This window comes from Phytophthora cinnamomi, assembly GCF_018691715.1.
Source record: "Phytophthora cinnamomi strain GKB4 chromosome Unknown Contig4, whole genome shotgun sequence".
Classification (NCBI taxonomy): domain Eukaryota; phylum Oomycota; class Peronosporomycetes; order Peronosporales; family Peronosporaceae; genus Phytophthora; species Phytophthora cinnamomi.
Window position 1 is genome coordinate 145,312 of NW_027150937.1, and position 22,488 is coordinate 167,799.

General features: G+C 56.5%; 5 protein-coding genes across 5 annotated transcripts; 3 read left to right on the top strand and 2 right to left on the bottom strand.

Annotated features, from left to right (window-relative positions):
• Positions 1-434: 434 nt before the first annotated feature.
• Positions 435-1,211, top strand: IUM83_05250 (Gag Polyprotein; the record flags this gene model as incomplete). Its single annotated transcript, XM_067929378.1, has 1 exon — positions 435-1,211. One exon carries the CDS (start codon positions 435-437, stop codon positions 1,209-1,211), a length of 777 nt encoding a protein of 258 aa, XP_067799723.1.
• A 3,357-nt stretch (positions 1,212-4,568) lies between these two features.
• Positions 4,569-7,057, bottom strand: IUM83_05251 (reverse transcriptase; the record flags this gene model as incomplete). The annotated part of the gene is made up of 2 exons (XM_067929379.1): positions 4,569-6,059; positions 6,170-7,057. The coding sequence occupies 2 exons, from the start codon at positions 7,055-7,057 to the stop codon at positions 4,569-4,571; spliced, it is 2,379 nt and encodes a 792-aa protein (XP_067799724.1).
• A 518-nt stretch (positions 7,058-7,575) lies between these two features.
• IUM83_05252 (uncharacterized protein) lies at positions 7,576-10,073 on the bottom strand (the record flags this gene model as incomplete). The annotated part of the gene is made up of 2 exons (XM_067929380.1): positions 7,576-8,536; positions 8,623-10,073. The coding sequence occupies 2 exons, from the start codon at positions 10,071-10,073 to the stop codon at positions 7,576-7,578; spliced, it is 2,412 nt and encodes an 803-aa protein (XP_067799460.1).
• Positions 10,074-13,156: 3,083 nt separating this feature from the next.
• Positions 13,157-15,559, top strand: IUM83_05253 (uncharacterized protein; the record flags this gene model as incomplete). Its single annotated transcript, XM_067929381.1, has 1 exon — positions 13,157-15,559. The coding sequence occupies one exon, from the start codon at positions 13,157-13,159 to the stop codon at positions 15,557-15,559; it is 2,403 nt and encodes an 800-aa protein (XP_067799725.1).
• A 5,012-nt stretch (positions 15,560-20,571) lies between these two features.
• Positions 20,572-22,140, top strand: IUM83_05254 (uncharacterized protein; the record flags this gene model as incomplete). Its single annotated transcript, XM_067929382.1, has 1 exon — positions 20,572-22,140. The coding sequence occupies one exon, from the start codon at positions 20,572-20,574 to the stop codon at positions 22,138-22,140; it is 1,569 nt and encodes a 522-aa protein (XP_067799722.1).
• Between the last annotated feature and the right edge of the window lie 348 nt (positions 22,141-22,488).

The following is a 22,488-nucleotide window of genomic DNA, read 5'->3' on the forward strand; positions in this document are numbered from 1 at the left end:
AACCCCGTCGTTCTTCCGTCCCACGCCAGTCTGCGTCTTCCGGAAGCAGCCGAGTCGTCGCCACTTCGTCGTCCACCCCTGGGTCAGATTCCAGCCCCGGCGTCATCCGATGGTGCCGTCGCCGGCGCGGGGTCAGTTACCCTCGTCCGATTTTCCAAGCAAGTGGCTAAGTGGGCTGTGCCGTACATCGAGCCGCCTTTTACGCGTCCTGGGGCTCTCAAGTGCTGGACCCAGATGCTAAATGCTCGGTTGCCTGCACCGGTGCCCCGGGATCTCCGAATTATTTCCAGTCCCGAAGGCATCGCGGCATTCGCGGACTACAAAAACCCTGATCATCCGTGGCAGAACTTTCGCCGGCGACTCCCGTCTCAAGCGTGTCTTTTGACACTTCAGAGTTTGATCCCGACTCCAAGGTATCCCAGTTGGCTTCGCCGATGACTCGAGTGATGGGGTACTGGAGCAATTTTCGTGGGAGCGGCGACTCGGACAACGTCGACCTTGGCTTCTCGCTTTGGGAACGTGATCACTGGATCCTTCCGAAGGCAGTGGAGACTACGTTCTCCGCAGTTGCCGCTGACTTGGACATGATGGACTGGACTGCCGCGCGGAAGACTCGGACGAGGAAGGACTTGGATACTTTGAAAGCCGCCTGGTCGAGGTACGTGGTCGAGCGCAACAAACGCAGTGACCGTCTCCGCGCCAAGGTGGTCCCCTACATCTGGAAGTGGGGCAGCAGCCAGGATCCTAGTTTCTCGGAGGTGAAGCCCGAGTTCATGCTTGAGCCGACCATGCCTGGGTATTCTCTGGAGTACTTGCCTTGGGAGCCCAAGACTGCCGACTGGTTGAGCGAGGTCGCTGCCCTGGATGCTGCGGAGCCTTGGCGGAACGGCTGGATCGATGTGCCGGAGCAGCACCCCTACAACACCACGTTCGTCCCATGCAACCCGTCGGCTCCGCTCTTTGTCCCGGCTGGTTCTTCGCGCGTCGATGTTGGTCGTCGAGTTGTTCCAAGTTCGTCGCTGCAGCCGGGTGAATTGAGCTCAGAATGGGTGGCCGAGTTTGGTGGTGCTCGCGTTCCTGCTGCGTCTGAGTCTTCGCCGACTGCTGCGTCTGTTCCGGGAGGACCAGTTCTGGATGCTGCTGGTGGTTCCGATGACTCGAGCTTGCTTGGTGTCTTGGCTCGGGCAGCCGTTGCCTCCGATCCTGATTGAGTTGAAGTCGGGTTCAAGCGAGTCGTCGGCAGCGTCTTCTATCCATTTGGTTTTCGTTTCCAATTCCGCTTCTGAGTTGCCGTTGAGTTTGGCTGTCCATCTTGGTAGCGTTTAATTTTCAAATGCAAAAAAGTAGTACTGCAGTAGCTGTTTTCGTCTGTGGTCTTGGGCTGCGTTGCCCCAAGTACAGGTCGTCATGGCGGTGATTCATAGCCACCTAGTCTTCGTCGGCAACTTGAACCATCTGCAGGCGCTGTTCACTTCGTTTTCGCCGCAGGTAATCATAGAGGAGCCCTCCGCAAGAAAGGTTAGCGGCTGGCTCCCACGTCGGCTCATCGTAGCCGACCCATTTGACTCTAAACTCGCGCACTGCTCTTTCAGTTCCCGTGGACAACGGCACACGGTCGTCGAGGATGGCTTCTACTTCATACTCTCCTGCCACGTGGTCTGGCTCCCAACTATCTTCAGGGAGCAGTTCTTCGTCAAAGTCTAGTCGCGTGTCGTCGACGAGTCCGGGCGCGAGGCGAGTCTTCGGTCGATCTCCAAACTCATCAACCAGCTTTAGTCGGGATATATGGACGACTGGGTAAAATCGGTATCCACTGCGGTCCGGTAACTCGAGTTCAAAGGCGTAGTCTTCGATCTTCTTTTTTATCCGGAAGGGTCCATGCCAACGGTGTGCCAGTTTCTTGGTAAGGCCGGGCTTGACTTTCTCCATGTACAACCAGACCCTGCTGCCGACATCGAACGGGACCGGTAGCATTGATTTTCGGCCTGCAATCGGCTCATTTCCGCCAGTCTTCGGTGGACCCACCCTGTCCCGAGAGACATGTCCCCCCTGTCCCACAAACGGTTGGTGCGGGGCACCCGCCGACGACTCGCGAGTCGTCGGTGGCACATGCGTACTTGGTTTGAGCGACAGGTGATTTGGGACGGGGTGTCTTGTCCCGTAGACGGTTGGTCTTGTGCCGCCGCCGACGACTCGTGATCCCGAGTCTTCGCCAGTATTGTCTTCTCTTTCCTACTGAGTTTGGCGTTGTGTTCCCGGGCTCTGCGAGTCTTCTCGGTGGCCTGGTATTCCTTGGCCATTTCCATAGCAATCTGCTGTTGTCTGTTGACTTCGCGGCGCCACGCCAGTGCGTCTGACTGCTTCGGCGTGCCGTGTCGGAGCGAGGATGACATGGCTTTCAGCGTTGACTGGGCATCCCACCCGTGCACCAAGTAGAATGGTGTTTCCTTCCGAGTCGTGTCTTGTGAGTTGTTGATGGCGAAGACTAAGCGCTCCACGATTTCATCCCAGTCTTGTTGGAGCGGGTCTTCGGCGTATACCTTGACGGATTGCATTACAGTCTTGACTGACCGTTCTTGCTGTCCGTTGGCTTGCGGCCGGTAACTCAGCGTTGCTCGTGACCTTGACTGCATCATTTCTGCAAACGCTTGGAACACTTCGCTCATGAACCGTGGGTCGCGGTCATGACGGATAAGTGATGGCGCACCGAATCGTCGGTATATGCATTCTTCGAATGCTTGTGCCACCTTGAGTGCGCTCGTATCCGCCATGGCTTTCGCAATGATGAAACCCGTAAAGGAACATTGGAAGAGTAGCAAGGCTGTGTTGCCCCTCCGAGTCTTCGGCAGTGGTATCACAAAATCCATAGACACTAACTGGAAAGGTCGTTCCGCCAGCACGTTGCCAGGAGAGTATCCCTTCAGTTGGGGGCGGATCTTGCTGGTGCTGCAATCGGGGCACGATCTCACGTGCTTCTCCACATCGGTGTAGAGTCCCAACCAGTAGTAATCTCGCTTGACTCGCTGGTAGGTTCTCACCACACCCTGATGGCCGCCTTCCAGCGAGTCATGGCAATTCTGGAGCACTTCTTGAATCATCGTGGTGGGTACCACCAGACGCAACGAGATCTCCTCTTGCGACTCAGCTTCATGCCGACGACTCGTTCCCATGTAGTGTAGCAAATTGTCTTCCGACAATACGAACTTATCTGCGATTTTCCATGCATCTCTGGCGGCTCGGTATCCAAGTTTCTCCACCTCTCCGCGTAACAGGGTCTTCAGGTTAGCCCATCGCAATTCTTCGTCCTGAGCGGCAGCTATTCGTCGTCGTCTTTCTTCTTGGACTTCCACAGGATCAATGTCTTGTGCGTTAGGAGCTGCTGGTGGAGCTTGGGTCGTTTCCGGGGTTGAATTTCAGGAGGTTTCCGGTTAGGTCGAGTCTTCGGCGGTGACTTCGGCTTATCGTGTGTGAATCGGACATGTTTTTTCTTGCTCTTGGTCTGCGCCCGAGTCATCGCCAGTAGCATTCCAGGTTCTGGACGTACGAAATCAGCAAATGTCTTGCGTTTCACGGTCGAGACGCCGCTCAGAGTTTGAAGAGAGCCTCCTGGAACCAGGTTTTGTGCTTCTGATCCTTGCGGCGGCGACTCGTAGATCACTTCTTGTATCCGATTGAGTCCGGCCAACTCTGCTTTCCGGGTCTCACTCAGAATGACCTTGGAAACTTTTGACTCCAAGGCTTCTGTTGCCAACGAGTCCGCGGCAGCATTGTATCCGCGTACCACGTGCAGGTATTTGACTGACCGCAACCGTGCTGTGATCTCCTTGTGATGATTCAGCTGTGCCATCAGTGATTCCTTCCGGCAAGCTATCACCCCTAGGGATTGCTGGATCGCGAGTCTCGAGTCTCCCACGATCACTAAGTCTTCGGCGCCGTGTTCGATCGCGGCGAGAACGCCGTTGTTCATGCCGGTGTACTCGGCGATATTGACCGTGGTTTTCTCGAGGTAAGCGTTCGCTGCAATAACTATTTTCCACTCCGGAAGGCTCCACACGATCCATGAGCAACTGCCGTAACCACCGTACTTCTCAGTCTTCGCTGACCCATCGAAAGAGACCACGAAGCCTGTATGAGTCGTCGGTAGGCGTGCATAGAGCAAGTTTGGGTCCATGCGAGTCGTCGGTGAGCCTTTAGTCGGTGGGGCAACCAGGTCTAATGAGTCATCGAGGTCCACGAAGTTGGTCACCGTCGACTGGAGCAGCTGGGTGAAGGCACAGTCCTTCTCCTTGACTCGTTGGACGATCAGGTGCCACGGGGAGAGCAATACCGCGAATTGTACAGCTCTCCCAAAGAGTGACTTTGACTTGGTAATCCACTCCAAGGTGGAGAAGCGAGTGTAAACTCGTATTGTCCGTCCCGCCAACTGAGTGTAGCAAGTCTTCAGCAGTAGCAACAGTGCTAGCACCTCTTTTCCGCCGCATGATAGTTCATCTCGGCCTCCTTCAATACACGTCCGCAGAAGCGGACAGGGTGCAACTTGTCATCATGCAGCTGTAGCAGCGTGGAGCTTAATGCCCACTCGTTTGCGAACAGCATGATGTGCACGTCCTGGTGCGGTCGAAGTGGCGGAGTATCGGCGCTGCCGTAACCTTGTCTTGGAGAGCTTGGAAACTCCGGCGGGCAACTGTGCGGTCACCCTCCGGCGCGAAATCGTCTTCCTTCAGCTGGTACAGCGCCGCGCCGTAGACAGCGAAGTCTTGGATGAAGCGGCTGTAATAATTCAGCGCACCTAGGAAAGACTGCATTCCCTTCTTCGTTCGTGGGAAAGACAGCTTAGTGATCGCGTCCAGCTTCTTCGGATCGGGCCGAATGCCGTCTTTTGACACTTCATGGGACAGAAAGTCAACGCGTCCTTGCACGAAAGTACTCTTGGTAAAGCTGACGCTGATCCGGCACTCTTCAAAACGACTGAGGAGCCGATCCAGCGTCGCCAAACAACTGTCGAAGTCTTCGCCACCGAAACAGATATCGTCCACGAAGGATCGCCGGTCGAACACAGGTACCAGCGACGACTCGTCGGCTTCGTTGGTCGTAAACATATCGGCTTCGGGGCTGTTAATGAGTCGAGTAATGGGTTCAGCTGTCTTCGAGTCATCGCGGGCAGCTGCAAACTTGGTTCGAGTCGTCGCTGTAGTGCCTGGTAGGCGAGGCGACGACTCGAGTCGCCGGCAGTGTTCTGCCGAGTCTTCGGCGGCCTTCATTTTTGCTGCAAAGGCGTTCCAGCCGCCCTTAGGTTGCACAAATCCCCACAATGCGTTGTCTATCATCCGTTGGTAGATCATCGGCGCGTTCTTGAGGCCGAAAGGCATTCGTAGCCACTCGAAATGCCCCAGAGGACACACAAATGCCAAAATCTTGCGCGCACGTAGAGTCATCAGGATGGCCCAGAATCCGCTGGCCGCGTCGAGCGAGCAGAACCAAAGATAAGTCTCCAAGTCTGTGAGCAAGTCGTCGACGAGCGGCATGGCGTAATCCAGGATTGCCGTTACCGCGTTGACCATCTTGTAGTCGATGCAGAGGCGGATGTCTTGGCCATTCTTCTTGAGGACAATGACGATTGGCGAGGCCCACGGGCTGTCCGAGAACGCGATGAGCCCTGCCTTGAGCAGTCCTTTGAGGAGTTCGTACAATTTCTTGAGATGCTTGAATGGGATCCGTCGGGCCCGCTGTTTGATCGGCGCATGCCCCTGCACATCTATGTCGCAGACAACGCCATATGCCGGCGGTGGGAGTGCATTCCCGCTTGCAATCATGATACTTTCATGGCGTCGGAGTACTTCGATCAGGCTCCCTTGTTGGTCTGCCGACAACTCGGGATTCTTGACGTTCGCCGCCGAGTAGTTGAGTGTAGTCGGCTCTGGCTCCGATAAATCGGGGAGGAACGCTAATTCATGCGCGTAGTCTTCCAGTTCGATGTCCGCTGCCGGGTGTCCCGCCGTCTCGTCGTTACTGTCGACGGTACCTTCCGTGACCAGTACACGCATTACTGCTATGAACGTCTGGTCGAGTGTCGTTGAGATGTCTCCGGCTTCTCGGCTGGTGCAGTCTGAGTCATCGGTGGATGCCTCTTCGGACTGCACTCTAGTCCTCGGTCTTCGTCGCGGCGCACCGTCGACTCAGCAGTCTCCAGTCCTGATCCAGCTGCTTCTGGAGTCATGGCTTCATCGTTAGTCGTCGTCACCCCCATCGAGTTGCCGGCAGTAGCGTCGAGTCGTCGGTGATGTTCTTCCGCTATCCATTCTGAGTCATCCGTCACCGACGAGTCGTCGGCACTGTCACGTTCATTGTTGACGGGTGGTTTCTCGGCCGAGTCTTTGTCCGGTCGCTGCAAGATACCTTTGGGTGTCGGGTAACGCACTTGTTCCACCGCTGGAGGCTGCTTGGCCAACCATTGTTGGTAGAGTTCAGCTTCCCACTTGAGTAGTGTCTTGTCTCGTGCGGCAGCGTATGCGAGTACCTGCCACTCCTTGTACTTTGCGGATTCTAGCCGCACGTAGCCTTCAGTCTTCGGCAGCGACCCAATTGGAACCCAGACTATCACCGGGAAGTGTACCGGACAACTCGCCAGTCTATCCGTGGCGTTGGTAAGTCGAATCCTGACCGGACGTCCCTTGTAGAACCTGGTGACAGTTGGGATGAACGTCTCAGTTCGGCGGATCCACGGCACGTGAGTCGTCGGCTCGGGTTGTCGCCGTTGTAGTTTGAACTCGTCCCATTCATGGCCCGGTATTTGCATTGGTTTCGTCGGACCGTACGCGACGTGGCTTCCTTCGGCCTCGTCCATCATGTTTTGAGTCTTGATCAGCGGGATCATTACCTCGTCGGGGAGCTTGGCCGTTGCGTTTAGGAGGTCCAGTCGGATACCGGCCGGGATCATAAAATCGGTGCCAAGCACCACTTCTACCCCGGCGCAGTGATCCATTATCCAGACTTCAAAAACATAAACGCGCTCCCATCCAAGGGTGACTTTCACCTTCGCTCGGCGAGTCGTCATCATCTTGCCCTTGGTGATCCCTTGTACATCCATGCAACGTCCATGCCCCACTACTTCGCGGAGTTTCAGTCGCTTGGCAAGTTTTTCCGAGATGACACTGACGTTTGCCCCGGTGTCCAGCAATATCCTCGTGCGCGAGTCGTTCACGGCTCCGTTCACCAGTGTCCGCATCCTTACACGCTTGTCAAATTTCTGCGCCGACCACCATCCCATCCGTTCTCCAGCTAAGAGTCGCACTTCTGGAACGAGTCGTCGGCGCGAGTCTTCCTGTATTGCGCTTGTCAGCCAGTCTTCGGCGGTATCTCCCACCTCTTCGTTGTCGTCTTCTTCACACCATACACCTCCACCGAGGCAATCGCCTCTCTCCTTTTCCAATTCCGTCGTTTTCATGTCGTTGTTTTGCTCAGTCTTCGTCCATTCGCACTCGCCCACAAATGCAAAGATGCACTCGGCTTCAATTGCGGGCTCGGCTAACTGTGGCAGCCCGATTGGGACCAACCCAGTCGTAGTTGGCGGGCTGCCTAGTTTAAATGGTCCGAAAACAGGAGTTCTTGGAGCTCGGGTGTGAGGTCTTTCTTGTCCACCTTGGACTTGATGATCTTGGTGATTTCTTGGAACACTTCACATTTTCCTGAGTCGTGTACTTGTTTGCACAGCTTGCACCGACGTCGGCAGTAGTGCGCCGAGTGATAGAGACCCCCGCAGGCCGCGCACGGTCCATACTGGCGAGGTCTCTCGTCGCGGTGACTGCGGTTCTGGAGCCGATTGTCCCGGCCTTGGCTGCGCCCCGCTGAGTCACCCCAGGGTTGTCGGTTGGCGGACCGGGCGTACGTGCCTTCGGCGGCAACTCGTCGTTCGTTGTCATTGGCTGCCGCAAGGTAGTGGTCGCTTTCGTCTGACGAATAGCTATCACCCCAGTCTTCGCCGAAACGTTGTGAGTCGTCGCTGCCGTGTTCACTTCCATCTTCGCTGTTGCTGTCGCCATCATATCTGTGGCGTTGTTGCTGCAGCTCGCTCCGCGTGTCTCGCGTGTCCCGTCCATGAAGTTCGGCGACGATGTCAGCGACAGATGCTTCAGCTAGGCTCACGCGAGGCATATTGCGTGAATCGTCGTGACGACGCTCATAATCTCGTTCGCGTCGGTCGCGACGGTTGTAAGCATCCCGCGAGTCGTCGCGGCGGCGGTCATCACGTCGGCGAGCGTCCTCCGAGCGCTCGTGGCGGCGCAAGTCATCGCGACGTCTGTCATCACGTCGTCGGGAGGCATCCCGAGCTCGAGGGTGAGGCAGCGACGACTCGCGGGACGAACTACGCTCGTCAATCTTCAGTATTTCTTGGATCATCTCTTCCAACTCATGTATGTCTGAGATGCGCAGGTGGCACAGGCGCCGTTCGAGTCCTCGGTCGCCGCAAGTCTCGAGGAACCGCTTGACGTGGTCGCGTGCCTTGCGGCCGTTGCTCTCAAACCGAATTCCGGCGTTCCTGGCATAGCCATGAGCCGGTTTAGGTAGTCGCAAACATGTTCCTTGTCTTCGCGCTTGGCTGAGTAGTAGCGAGTCTCCGCTGACTGGCTGAACTGGGAGCAATAGTACTTGATGAAAGCTTCGCTTAAGAGGCTCCACGTTCGCTTGGTCTTCTTGGGTAGTTGTCGGTACCAATGTAGAGCGCCGTCCCGAAGACTCAGCTCGAAAGGCATGCACCAATCGTTGGGCGATGCTCGTGTTCCTTTCATCTCGTAGACAAAGGCGCGAAGCCATTGCATCGAGTTCTCGCTCTTGTTTCTGGTGCCCGAAAACGCCTTGATCTGCCCCAGTGGGCGATGCGTTGCCACCTCGATCCTCGGAGTCGCGTTAAGCAACTCGGATTCGGTCACCTCACGGATTTGGCGCAGGTACTCGCCCATCTGCGCTCCTCCATCGCCGGTAAAGTCCGCTTCTTCGTCCGACGAGTCGTCGGTGGGCCCGCTGCGGAGGTTCGTGCTCCGTCTTGAGTTGCTTTTCATGCCCCTGGCCGATTTTGAGTCATCGGTGGTGCGTCCAGCGCGGTCTGAGTAGCCCGTAGTTGGTGGAGTCACCATGTGGGAGTCTTGAAAGTACGGGGATCGCTCTCCTGACGTGCTAAACACCCCTCTGATGGGTTTTCGGCTGGGGTTTTCGCGGATTGCCCTCTTCGGAGTCGTCGGCAGCAGTACGCTAGCCGGGTTGACCACTTCGCGGGTCGCACAAGTGTTCCGCGAGTCGTCCAGAGTGAACGAGTTCACGCCGAAGGCTGTGCGGAGTCGCTTCTTCCATTTCCAGAGCTCCGCGCCTGCTTCGGCCGGCACCCAGCACTCCAGAGTCGACGGCGAAGGGTACTCCAGAGGCCGAAGACCCAATGCTTTCAGAAATCGTTCGGTTTCCTTCACCACTTGTTCGATTGTTACCGAACTCACTGGGCGAGCCAACTCGTGACACAAATCGGCCCAAACCGCCTGGCGAGTCATCGTTGGCTCGAATAGCTCACCCCAGTCGCTCTTCTTCATCTCTTCGTATAGTCGACCGAGAACCTTGTTGGCCGCCGGCGTGTCACCGTTGAGTGGCGGCCGGTTACCGGAGGTTTGCTCGGTCACTTGAGTCGTCAGGACTGGTGACCTCGAGTCGTCGGCGGCGTCTTCAAAGTCTTCCAAGTCGTCATATGCAGGCCCTGGGCCATCCACATCATCCAGTTCATCCGCGAGGTTGCGCGTCACGGAACGCGTGTCATCGTCAAGCTCAACCGCGAGGTTTCGCGACAACGAGCGCGTGCCCACGCTGCGTCCCGCAGACAGCACTGCATCTTCCGGAGTCTCGGGTGTCACCACCGCTAGCGCAGGCGCCTTCTCCTCCAGGTAATCGTCGTAGTCTTCATCCATTTCTTCGTCCTTGGCGTCGGATCCAGTCATCGAGTCGTCGAAGCTGACGGTCCGCTCAGCAATCGGGTCGAGGTGCGGCGTGATCAGGGCCGCCGTCGCGTCGTCGCCACGCGTTCCTCCAGTCTTCATCGGAGTTGCTGGTACCGCTGAACGTGATCCTTTCGCCATTTTCTTCTTTCTTCGTCTCTTTTTTTCTTCTTTTTCTTGTTCTTCTTCTTCTTCTTGGTTGCTCGTAAAGTCGATCGACCTGCAGTAGCACGAAACACAGAAGGTCACACCAATCCCGGGTCGCGGCACCAGTTGTCGTGTAGGAACACGCGCTAAATTATATATGGCACACTTTCCCCACCAACAACACCCACCGAGTCACCGAAGACTCAATGGGCTTGTTAGGGTTAGAACCTGAAGGCCCAGGAACTTTCCCTTGCACCGGGTTGATGTTTCCCCTGTGTACCGAGCTTCCGCTAGTCGACCGACGGAAGACTCAGCGTCAATAGCCACGAGCAAAGGCTAGCACGCTCTTATACACAAAATATACCTCGCAGGCCCTCAGAAGGAAGGGTCCCGGTCTTTTACGGCGTGATACGTGGGTGCTGGAGCTATACTCCGGCGGGAAGAAATAAATGGAGTGCGCTCTCACTCCTCCAGTTTATGGTGACGACACGTCGCTACCAATACACCGGCCACTAACTCTTGGCCCTGACAGGGATGAACACACGCTACACTAGTAGATGTGCCCACAGACAGTCATAATCCTACCTACCAGGTTTACCTTGAGCTGCAGGTCGTTCACTGCAGGCACCGGTGTCGCCCTTGCGTGGTTGGAAGGCAAAGCTGTTCTGTTATTGTTGCCCGAAGGCTTATCTTGTCTTCTCTTAAGTTTCCTATCGATCAATACAAATATCAAGTATAAACGCGTCCGTTTTGGACCGCCAGTTGTAACTCACGACTCTTCGGCGCTTTCTCTGCGACGTGGCGGCGTTACCGACGACTCAAACGGCCGTTGAAACGCCACCGACGACTCGGGACAGGCGCCGATGACTCATAAGTTCGGATCTTGCCAGTAGGTTCGCCCCGCACTTAACGAGCTGCAACCGCCCGCGCTTGGCTTGGGACCGTCGACGAGTCATCGTCACCGGCCTATTTAGGCCAATCAGCGATCAGGGAGTTTAGTCCAATGACTGGCGATGGGTTGTGACTTGCCAGTTAGCGCCGGCGCCTCGAGTCTTCTTCGCCCCTCGTCCCGCCTTTGGGTTTTGGCCTTGGCTTCATTTCCCGATACCACAATGATGACTACCTGGACCATGTTGACGGCCGCGACAGTCCTAGTGACGAATTGGCCCGCCAGGTCCGGGGGGTGAGCGAGATGTAGCGCTTGAGCTCGACGCCGAGACTTGAGCTCGCGACCCACCGACCCCTCGCTCAGATCAATCATTTTTCCGGAGCCCGCAACAAGAGCGAAAACTCGATGCAGTGGCTCTGAGCTTTCGTCTACGAGATGAAGGGCACTCACACACCGCCCAACGAGTGGTGCATGGCGTTTGAGTTAAGCCTTCGGGACGGTGCCCTTCACTGGTACCGTCAACTTCCGAGGAAAACCAAACGCCAGTGGAAGTTGCTCAGCGACGCCTTCATTAAGTACTACTGCTCGCAATTCAAGCAGTCTGCTAAGGTTCGGTACTACTCGGCGAAGAGGGATGGGGCCGAGCACATTTGCGACTACCTAAACCGACTGAATGGCTACGCTCGCAACGCTGGCCTCCAGTTCGATAAGGGTGGTCTCGATGCGAAAGACCATGTGCACCGATTCCTCGAGTCGGGTGGGGACCGAGGGCTCGAACGGCGGCTCTGCCACGTTCGAGTGAAGGACATTCACGAGTTGGAAGACATGATTAATGACATCTTGAAGTTGGAAGAGCGTGGACAGTCCCGCGAGACTTCGGCTTACCCACCGAGAAGCCGTGAGAGTACTCGTCGACGCGATGACAAACGCCCCGAGGCTTCGCGGGACAGTCACCGACGCGATGACTGACGCACCGACTCTTCGCGTGACGGTTACCGTCGCGACCGATACGATCGTCGGGACCGAGACTTTGACCGCCGTCGCGATGACTCGCGCCATGTGCCGCGAATCTCGCTGGCAGAGGCTTCGCTCGCCGACATGATGACCGAACTCCAAGTCCGAGGGTCTAGGGGTGGCCGGACCGAGCGTTCGTCACCACGCCGACACTCGTACAGCGGTAGCGAGAGCGAAGCTGGCAACAGCCTCTACTCTGAGGACGACCAAAGTGGTGGCGACTATAGCGATGGCTACAACTCCGAAGATGAAGGTGGGCAAGTAGCCGCGGCGAACGATCATGAAAGACGTGCAGCAGCAGACGGGACCTAAGCCCGCTCCGACCACCGTCAGCGCAAGAGTGGCGACTTCGGTCGACACCTCGACCGAGGAAATCGAAACCTCGGCCGCGATAACCGCGAGGGTCGCCCCGTCAACATGGACCGTGCGCTGCATGCGGAGGGCTCGGTCACTCGGCCCACTACTGCTACCGTCGCTGCAAGCTATGTCAGCAAGTGCATGATGTCGGAAAATGTGAAGCTCTGCAAGCGCTCACTTCTCTCCTTCGAACGAAGGTTGAGAAGAAGGACCTCACCCCCGAGCTCCAAGGCCTAGTCTTCGGTGGCCATTTAAACTAGGCAGCCCGCCAACTGAAATTGGGTTGGTCCCAATCGGGCTGCCACAGTTAGCCGAACCCGCGATCGACGCAGACTGTGTCTACGCGTTCGTGGGGAAGTGCAAATGGCCGAACCATGACAAGGAATGTATGAACCCGATGGAAAATGAAAAGGAGAGAGGTGGAAACCTCGGTGGAGGTGAAATGAGCGACGCGAATGATGAAGATGAAGATGGAAGTGGCACAGAGGCTTGGGTTTCAAGCGCGGTGCCGGTAGGACGCACCAGCCCAAAGCTCGGTGGAGTGCTGAAGTTACTCCCGGGCGAGAGGCTGGGGTGGTGGTCCGCGTGGAAATTCGACCAGAGGGCTCGGATGAGAGCTCTGGCCCGAGGCGCGGTAAATGATGTGCGCACCCGAGTCCTTTTGGACACAGGAGCGAATGTGAGTGTGATCTCGGAGAGATTTGCAAAGAAGTTGCGGCTGCGTGAAATTCAGGGTCACGGCCGCTGTATGGAAATACAAGGGTTTACCAAAGGAACGATGGCTACAGAGTGCCGAGCCTTGGTCAAAGTGACGCTCGGCTGGGAACGAGTGTACGAGTTTGAATTGTGGATTATGGATCACGGCGCCGGTGTGGACGTAGTCCTCGGCACCGACTTTATGATTCCGGCTGGTGTGCGCCTGGACATGTTCCACGCAACTGCCAAATTGCCGGGCGAGGTGAGCATTCCGCTCATCAAGACGAAGAACATGCTTGATGAACGAAGTCTCGGTCCGCACATCAACAGCGGACCCGCCGAGGATTTACTTATCCCCGGTCACGAGTGGGTTGACTATCGACCACCGAGGCGTCAACCCTCGGAGGAGACCCACGATCTGTGGATACGCCGGACCGGGACGTTGGTACCCACGGTGAAAGCGTTTAAACGGGGCAAGGTCTCTCGAGTACGAGTGACCAATGTGAGCGACCGGCTGTTGTCTTGCCGATCTCACACGCCTCTGCTTCTGTGGGTCCCAATTGGGGACTTCCCGTATGATGAGGGGTACACTCGATTGGAGTCGACCAAGTACCGAGAGTGGCAGGTGGCCACATTTGAGGAATCTCGCGACGAGGATTTGCTCCAGCACGAGTACGAACTCTACCAGAAGTGGCTCGCCGCGCTACCACTGGTAGTTGATCGGCCGAGTTATCCAACCCCGGCCGGAATAAAACCTCGGCCGCCTGATAACTCGCCGGGCCAGGCGTGCCGTTTAAGCTGCGCCGAGCTTTGGGAACGAGAACTCGCGAGGCGCGAAGAGATGGAGCAACTTGCCGCCGACGGCTCACCAGTGGGTGATGATCCGGTGGCGCTCCCTACCCAGCGCGCCGAGCTTGAGTACACTAGTACCGAGACCTCGGCGAAAGTTACGAACGAAGTCACGTTCGACCAGGCCAGCGACGATGGCTCCGACATGGGCTCAGAACTAAGCGTGTCTACCGATGAGGCCCCAGAGGCGGTGGAATCCACTTATTACCAACGTAAGCCTGGGCTGTCTGAAGACTCGGCCGAGGAGTCGGCGGGTGAAGACTCGATGGATACCCTAGAATCGACGTACCTGTCTGTAGCTACTGCGTTGGCGACGGAAGAGGGCAAAGATGACGGGGGTGATCAACCCTCGTCGGAGCACATGCCCAATGAAATCAAATTAGAGGACTACGCTCACGAACTGGCGTTCCTTCCCGACCTAACGGAGACCTCGGTGACAGACCTCGACTACTCGGCGCCGAATGTACGTCTCCCAGGGATGAGTGCGGAACGCCAAGGTCGCGTTGTGGAAGTGCTCAAGAAGCACGAGAAGATCATGATCTCTAGTGGAAATGCTTTGCCTCCGCCCGCTTATGGGGTGGTGTGTGATATCGAGGTGAACGAACACTCGCCCATCCAACAGAGAGCTCGGCGGGTGCCCCTTCGGCACCTACGGAAGTTGTACGAACTACTACAAGGCCTGCTCAAGGCAGGCCTGATACCGTTTTTGAACAGCCCGTGGGCTTCGCCAATCGTGATTGTGTTGAAAAAGAACGGCGAGGACATCCGGCTGTGCATTGATTACAAGATGGTGAATGCAATCACCGCAATCATGGAATATGCAATGCCTCTGGTCGATGACTTTCTCACCGACCTCGAGAAGTATCTGTGGTACTGCTCGTTGGATGCGGCAAGTGGATTTTGGGCGAATATGATGACAACGAGGGCTCGCCAAATATCGGCCTTCGTGTGTGCCCTCGGTCACTTTGAGTGGCTCAGGATGCCTTTTGGATTAAAGGATGCACCGATGATTTACCAACGCATGCTCGATAATGCACTGTGGGGGGTTGTACAACCGAAAGGTGGATGGAAACACTACGCAGAATTAATGCGGTGTGCGGAGGGGAGTGACCGAGACCTTGGTCGAACCCTCGGACGGACCCTGGCTGAACCGTCGGACGATCCGTCACCTGACCCAAACCAAACACCCACGAAGTTTGAAGCAAGCTGCGACAGCACTCGGGCCGAAGACTCGGTCGTGGAACTCATTAATAGCCCGGCGGCCAACATGTTCGCAACTGGAGAACCCGACGAGTCCTCGCTAGTCCCGGTGTTCGGGCGCCGATCATTTGTGGATGATACTTGCTTCGGGGGTGAGTCGTTTGACGACTGCCTCGAGACTTTGGACCGACTGCTCGCCTGCTTCGAAGAGTGCCGTATTAGCGTGAACTTCACTAAGAGCATCTTTGTGCAGCCCAAGGTTGATTTTTTGTCGCATGAGGTGACGCGAGAAGGCATTAGAGCTGACCCCAAAAAGCTCAAAGCAGTAGCCGAGCTTTCATTTCCTCGGTCGAAAAAGGGGGTACAAGCATTCCTCGGTGCGCTAAATTACTACAGCCGGTTCATCCAAGACTTTGCAGTATATGGAGCGACATGAAGGACGAAGATTTCACAGACGGGGGTGACCTCAGTGCCGCCAAGCGAAGCTTTGCTGCGTTACAACGAAAGGTCGGTGAGGCACCGATCCTCCGACACTTCTACCGTGACCGAGCAGTCCACGTAACACTCTTTGCCAACGAGTGGGCGCTCAGTACAACGCTGATGCAAGAGCACGGTGGAAAAATGCACCCGGTACGATTCTGCGGCCGAGTCCTCAAGGACGCAGAGATTAATTATCACCCGGCCGAAAAGGAGGTCCTGGCCCTGCTCCAAATGTTGAAGGTGTGTTACATCCAACTCGCAGGTCGGACCATCCATGTCTACACGCGATTTTCAACACTCGACTGGGTCCACAAGTCGAAGACTCTGTTTGGACGAGCTACCCAATTTGCGGTATCCGTGGCACCTGGTGGTGCAGCGAGTTAAGGAGAAAGATTGCGCTTTTGTGCAACTCTTGCAGTCGACCATTACTAGTTTCGTCGACCTCGAAGACTCGCTGGCCCCGGTAACCCCACCGACACGTGGTTCCCCGATTGTTCGTATGGACCCCCAGTTGCTATATGCGCGACTACCCCGTGCACACCGAGGTTTTGTACTCTCGTTCGATGGATCAGCCAAAACCGAAAAACACGGTGGCTATGGCAGTTGTGCCTGGATTTTGTGGAAACTCCCGGAATGGCATATAGTGATCGCTGCGAGTGCTTTTCTCGAGACCACGACGGTAAACCTCGCCGAGTACACCGGCATGAATATTGGCGTCTCGGCGGCCCTAGAACATGGGGCCGAGGACTTAGTTATCGTCGGGGATTCGAGACTCGCAATCCAGCAATCCCTACGGGTGATCGCATGTCGTAAGGAGTCGCTAATGGCACAACTGAACAAGCACAAGGAACTCACGGCGAGACTTCGCTCGGTGAAATACTTGCATGCAATACGTGAATTCAATGCGGCCGCTGATTCGCTCGCGAGCGAAACATTGGAAAAGAAAGCCTCGGTGGTAGTGGACAGTGAAGAAAGGAAGCAAGAATTGATGGAGTTGAATCGAATCCGGGAAGTTATCTACGAAGGCTCGGCGGACGCTTTGGAACACTCGGCGGAAGAGACTACACGTTCTGTCAACTCAGTCCAAGTACTGACACCGCACGACCAAAACCGTAGTCGAACGTTTTTCGATTTTGTACGGGAATCGGGATATGTAGCCGCGGTGACCAGACGCCAAGCAAAAGAGCGGCGGAAACACGTCCGCTTTGCGAAGGAAGTCTCGGTGATCGATCCAGGCCGCGTACAACACGCGTCAGGCCCAACTGGGGCCAACACCGAGGGTTTAAACGACGAACAGGCCCAACCGAGGCTTGATGCAACAGCGGTGCACGAACCGAGTGCTGACGACATCGACCCCACAGTGGTACAGGAAGAGCGCCGCCGACGCATAAACGCCGCCCAAGATGAAGAATTACGCTGGTCGAACCTAAAGACGGTGCTGAAAGGAGAAGAGGCAAAGCTTAGTTACAAAGCCGCTCGCGAAGCCGGGAAAATGGCCGACAAGTTTGCACTGAGTGAAGATGGATTGCTCTATTTCCTCGGAGTGAACCGTTGGTGGGGAAAGGAACGGACCGACGAGACTACATTTAGGATGGTGGTGCCGACAACGACGGTCCAGGGGGTCCTACAGAGCTGCCATGACTCACTGGAGGGCGGACATCAAGGTATCGTCCGCACCTACCACCGAGTTAAGGCGGACTATTACTGGATCGGCCTGTTCGCTGACGTGGAGCGGCATGTGCGCTCGTGCCCGGACTGTAGCTCAAGTAAAAGCGTCCCACAATTCCGTGGGTACTCACCAGGGAACATCCTGGCCGAGCGCCCGATCCAAATTGTATCGATGGACTTCGTTATACCTCTGCCGAGGACTCGGCGAGGGAACACCGCACTGTTGCTATTTCAGTGCGCATTCACGGGTTTTGTCATGGGTAAAGCCATGGCCGACACTTCAGCCCTCTGTGTGGCACAAGCGTTCGAGGAATGCGTCTACCGAAGGGTCGGTGCACCGTTGTTGATACGTCACGACCGTGACCCTCGTTTCATGAGTGAGGTCTTCCAAGCATTCACCGAGATGATGCAATCGAGGTCTCGGGCTACACTAAGCTACCGACCACAAGCAAATGGCCAGCAGGAACGCTCGGTTAAGACCGTAATGCAGTCTGTGCGGGTGTATGCGGAGGACCCGCTCCAGCATGATTGGGATGAGATTGTGGAAAAGCTCATCTTCGCTATCAACAATTCGCATGGTGCTACAAGGAAGGACACCCCATTCTATCTCGTGCATGGTTGGGACGCTCGGTCGAGCCTTCGAGCGATGTCTTTGTCTCTTAAGCGAGGGCTCGGCCGGCAGTCCGACGCCTTAGCGTGGCGACGTGAAGTCAACCGACAACAAGATATCGCTCTGGCTATGGCTAAAGAGTATCGGGCGACCGAGAAGGCTCGGCGTGCTGAGAAGCATAACGCCACGCTGAGTGGACTGGAGAGGGCAGCCATGCCTAGGTCAGTACAAGACGACGTTTCCGACGGTGAACGAGGAGTCGGCGGAACTGATGGAGCCGACGAAGAGTCGGTGGCGAACTCTCTGTTCAAACCTGGAGATCGAGTGTGGCTATACATGGAACGTGTGAAACCTGGGCTGACAAAGAAACTTGCACATCGCTGGCATGGACCTTTCCGTGTCAAGAAAAAGGTCGACGAGTGTGCATATGAGTTGGAGCTGCCTGATCGAAGTGGATACCGGTTCTACCCGGTGGTACATGTGTCGCGATTAAAAAGCAGTCACCGAGGGATCGAGACTTGACTTTGACGAGGAGCTGCTGCCCGAGGACAGCTGGGAGCCAGACCAGCTCGCTGGTGAGTACGAGGTGGAGGCGATCTTAGACGATCGAGTTCCACTTTCGAACAGCACCGAGCGCTCGGTCAGAGAGTTTCTGGTGAAGTGGGCCGGTTACGACGAGCCCTCGTGGGAGCCAGCCGCCAACTTGTCTTGCGGCGGCCTGCTGTATGACTACTTGCGCGAGAAACGCCGCGACCGACGGTTGCAAATGGCCCAAGTCGCTGACGAGGACTAGCTGCAACCTGTCGCGAATGATGAACTGCCGGTGGGGCGATGCAGCCCATCCAAGCAGACGAAAACGACTACTGAAGACTCCTGTGGGAGTCCTCAAAGTACGGGGTCCCTTCCGTCGCCCGGAACACCTCACGCCGTCCTTTCTTCGTCTCCGGCGTCTTCGGCAATGGAATCATGCTGGTGTGGCGAGGCGGGTGAGCGCCTTTTGCCGCCCAGGTGTATAGCACGATGCCACGGGGCCGCCCGTCCGGAGAATTACTCCTCCTTACGGATTTTCCCAATGGGGTCAGACTCCGATAGCAGCACTAGATGCTCCCAACGGAGGTGGCGTGTGACCTTGTGAATCCCTGTAGGTGTCGTTTATCTTCGATAGAACGAACTTCACCTTGTGAGTTGTCTTCACAATGATAAGGTCTTGGGTGTAGAGCGCTTACGTTACTTCAAACGTAGGTCTCCACGACTGGGGTTGAGATCACAAGCAGATCCTGCCAGCCAAACCTTCAAAATCAGAGAGTTAATATGCAAATATACAAATATACAGCCGCTACTTATTCTTTGGGAGGCCCTTGAGCGGGGGGGCCGTACACCGGTCTACTGGGGTTTCTTCCGGACCACCGGTCGAGTCCGAAAGCACCCTTCACTCACGCGCACCAGCTCCCGCAAGGAGATAATTAGCTCCAGGCGGAAGGCTTTCCAAATGTTCAACTCCGAAAAAGGAGAACAACCTCCGGTCAGACAATGTACAATCCTATCACACAGTAGTCAATCAATCGGATCTAGGGGTGACTACACACAACCTCCTAGAAACGCAGTTAATATGAAATGGGACCTCCGAATGGAGGACCAACAACTGGAATATGAAATAGGACAGGTCACCTCGGAGCGCGCGTCGCCCGATCACCGCCTAACTTGGTCTTAGCCTTTGGGGGAGTTCCACGGCGGTATTCGCGGTCACGACGCGTCCAAACGCAGGTCTTGTAGCTTAGGGCCGCCGGCAGGGTTAATCCCTCCGGTCGAGGCTTGTTCCTCTCGCTTACTTGACAGCACACCTCGTCCCTGGGGACGGGGAAGCACTTGCGCCCTTCTTGGCAAATTGAACTCTCTGATTATCTTTTCTTAGGCTTCTGTATCCACTGTTCTCTCTGGAATCAGATCTTTTATCTTGGTTTTACTATAGTCGGGGCGTGGCGTAATCACGTCGCATGTCGAGCAGGTCATGGATAGGGCAGGAGTCTGGTCGGTGCATAACATATCATGGTCGGTCGTCTTGGTCGGTCGTTAACATCTTGGTCGGAGTATACTTGAAACTTGGAAGGCCTTTCTGGGTACAAATCAGGCTGGGACAGGGCGCGACTGGTCGCCCGTCGAAGATCCTCGTCCGGAGCCTGGTGTCTGGAATCCTGCGTCCGGGGTCCGGAGACCAATGAGTCTGGAGTTTGACTTGACTTCACTATGGCGGGAGTCTGGACGATCTTGAGCAATCTTCTTCGGCTCTCTGTCTGGACTTGCTTGAGCCTTCTTTCTCGCTTGTGTCTTCGCTCTTCTCTTGCGCTCTTCCGTCGCATGTCTTACGGGCCTGTCGCTGGCCGGGTCACTGAGCAGAGACTTGGGCAAATTTTCTGGAGCCGCTTCGTGTCAACCGTCCCTCTCATCCCAATCTCTCATAGAGGAATTTACTCCCGAACTGATAGGTTGCGATAAGACCACGCGTAGCAAGGCGGACGAAAATGTCCAAACGTCGGAGTGGTCCGGAGGGCGGCAAGGTAGCCCAGCTCGCGGAAGTGGCCTCCCTTCTTTGTCCCATGTCGCGTCAGCCAATCGGGTCGCAAAACATCAATCGGAAACTTCTTTCGTCGAAACGCAGCCAAATCGCGATTTCCCATCAGCCAAACAAGACGATGGTAGTCGCGCCTGCAGCAAGCGCCGCGAGCAGCGCCCCGGCCGGGGCTGGCTCCGCCACACCAGGCGTAGGCGATGGACCTCGTCCGAGCGCCTCTCGTAGTTCGAGCGATGAGAGCGAGGCGGAGGAAGAGGAGGAGGAGGAGGAGGAGGAGGAGGAGGAGACGGAGTGGCAGCCGCCCGCCCCGAAAGGGGGGACTCCGGCCTCCGGGTCCAAGAACAAGACACCTACGCCTTCACCCAGCAGAAGAGCCTCGAGCCCGGCGAATCAGCCACAAGGGTCAGGTGCCGCGGTCCTCAAGAGCCTTCAAACGCTCGACATAGAGCAAGCGAAGGTTCTCCAAGCGCAGGATCGGCTTTCGTCCGGGCAGGGCTCCACACCTAGTCAGCCTGCGGCGTTTGACATCGCGCCAGGGGAGGCTCCAGACACCACCGTCCGGGTTGTCGGGATTCCGGCGACCGAGAGACACAACGACGGCAGGACCTTCCTGCAAGATGGCTTCGGCGGTCTGGAGGCATTGATTCAGATGGAGAGTCTGGGGGCCACTGAGTTGGCCCACCTCTACGACTTCTTCGAGGAAGACGATGTCATCAGCGACTTCATCCTGACTCCGCGCGAGGATCCGCTTTCGGAGTCCGAGCTCACGGCCCAGCTCAAGAGCTTCCGGGTCAAGCGCGAGCTGGCGAGCATCCTGTCTCAGTTCGACGCCAAGCAACTGGCCTATCGCACATTCGGAACGGTGTCCCTCCTTCGGAAGGTGACAGCCAAGTACGACATGATCAAGCGTCGACTGGGACAGGACGCAGCAGTGAAGTCGGAGGTCGAACTTCAGGAGGAGGTTCTTCGGCTCAAGCGCGAGCAGCAATTCCAAGCGGACTACTGGGTGTCCAAAGTGGCGGGGCTCCAGAAAGAGAAGAACGCGGCCATGGCTCAAGCACGTGCTGACTTCCTACTTCTGATGGAGGAACGTGAGAGCGACATCCGGGGCTTGCGCGCTCAAGTCAAGACTTTGGAAGCGGAGTTGAAGGTCGCACGGGCGTCTCGACCGACCCTGGCTCCACGGTCCCAAGGACCGCGTCTCCGGACGGCTCATGTGATGAACTTCTTCCACGCGCACGCGGCGGTCATGATGAATTGGCCTAGGCTCCGGGACCTCCTGGACCATCTGGAGTCTGGAACCCCAGTCCCTCCAGAGTGGCAGACTGTCATTACGGTCATGGCCAACGACAATCTGGGATTCCAGGCACCAAGCTTTGTTCAGCTGGACCCGCCTGCGGACGAGGATGAGGAAACCAAGGAGAGTGGGCCGCCTCCGCCGGGTCCTGTCATCGACTTGTCGCAGGGTTCACCGTCCAAGACATCCGGGTCCAAGCGCAAGCGTTCGGGTCAAGCGGAGTCCCTTCCCAAGTCGAAGTCCAGGTCGAGCAAGGTGGCTCCGGACCAAGCGCAGGAGTTCCCAACAGACTGGGTTCCGGACTCGAACTCTCGATGCCGTCCAGAGGAGTCGCCTCTGCCTTTGTCGAGCGCGAAGGCCCGGGCGCACTTGGCGGACTATCCAGTCGTCTAGAAGGACTTGCGTCCAGATCTCCAGCTTCTGATGAAGGATGGTCTGGAATTCCCGGATGCACTGGACTTGATCAATCAGGACAAGTGCCTCCACTCGAGGTTCCCCTTGTATCACCTAGTGGCCATGCTCGTGTCGATGATGCGCTGGCACCGTCTGGATACTGCGCTGTGGACTAAGCACGTGCCGCGTCGTTACTTGTCAGTAGCCTCGGTTGCTCTGGACAGTCTGCGCAAGGTCGACGACGATGTCCCGGAATGGGATGGCTCGCTCCCGAGTCTCAATCCAGACGCAGCCGAGCTCGAAGTAGACGAGGACGACAATGATGACGAGGCTGAAGACAAGGACGAA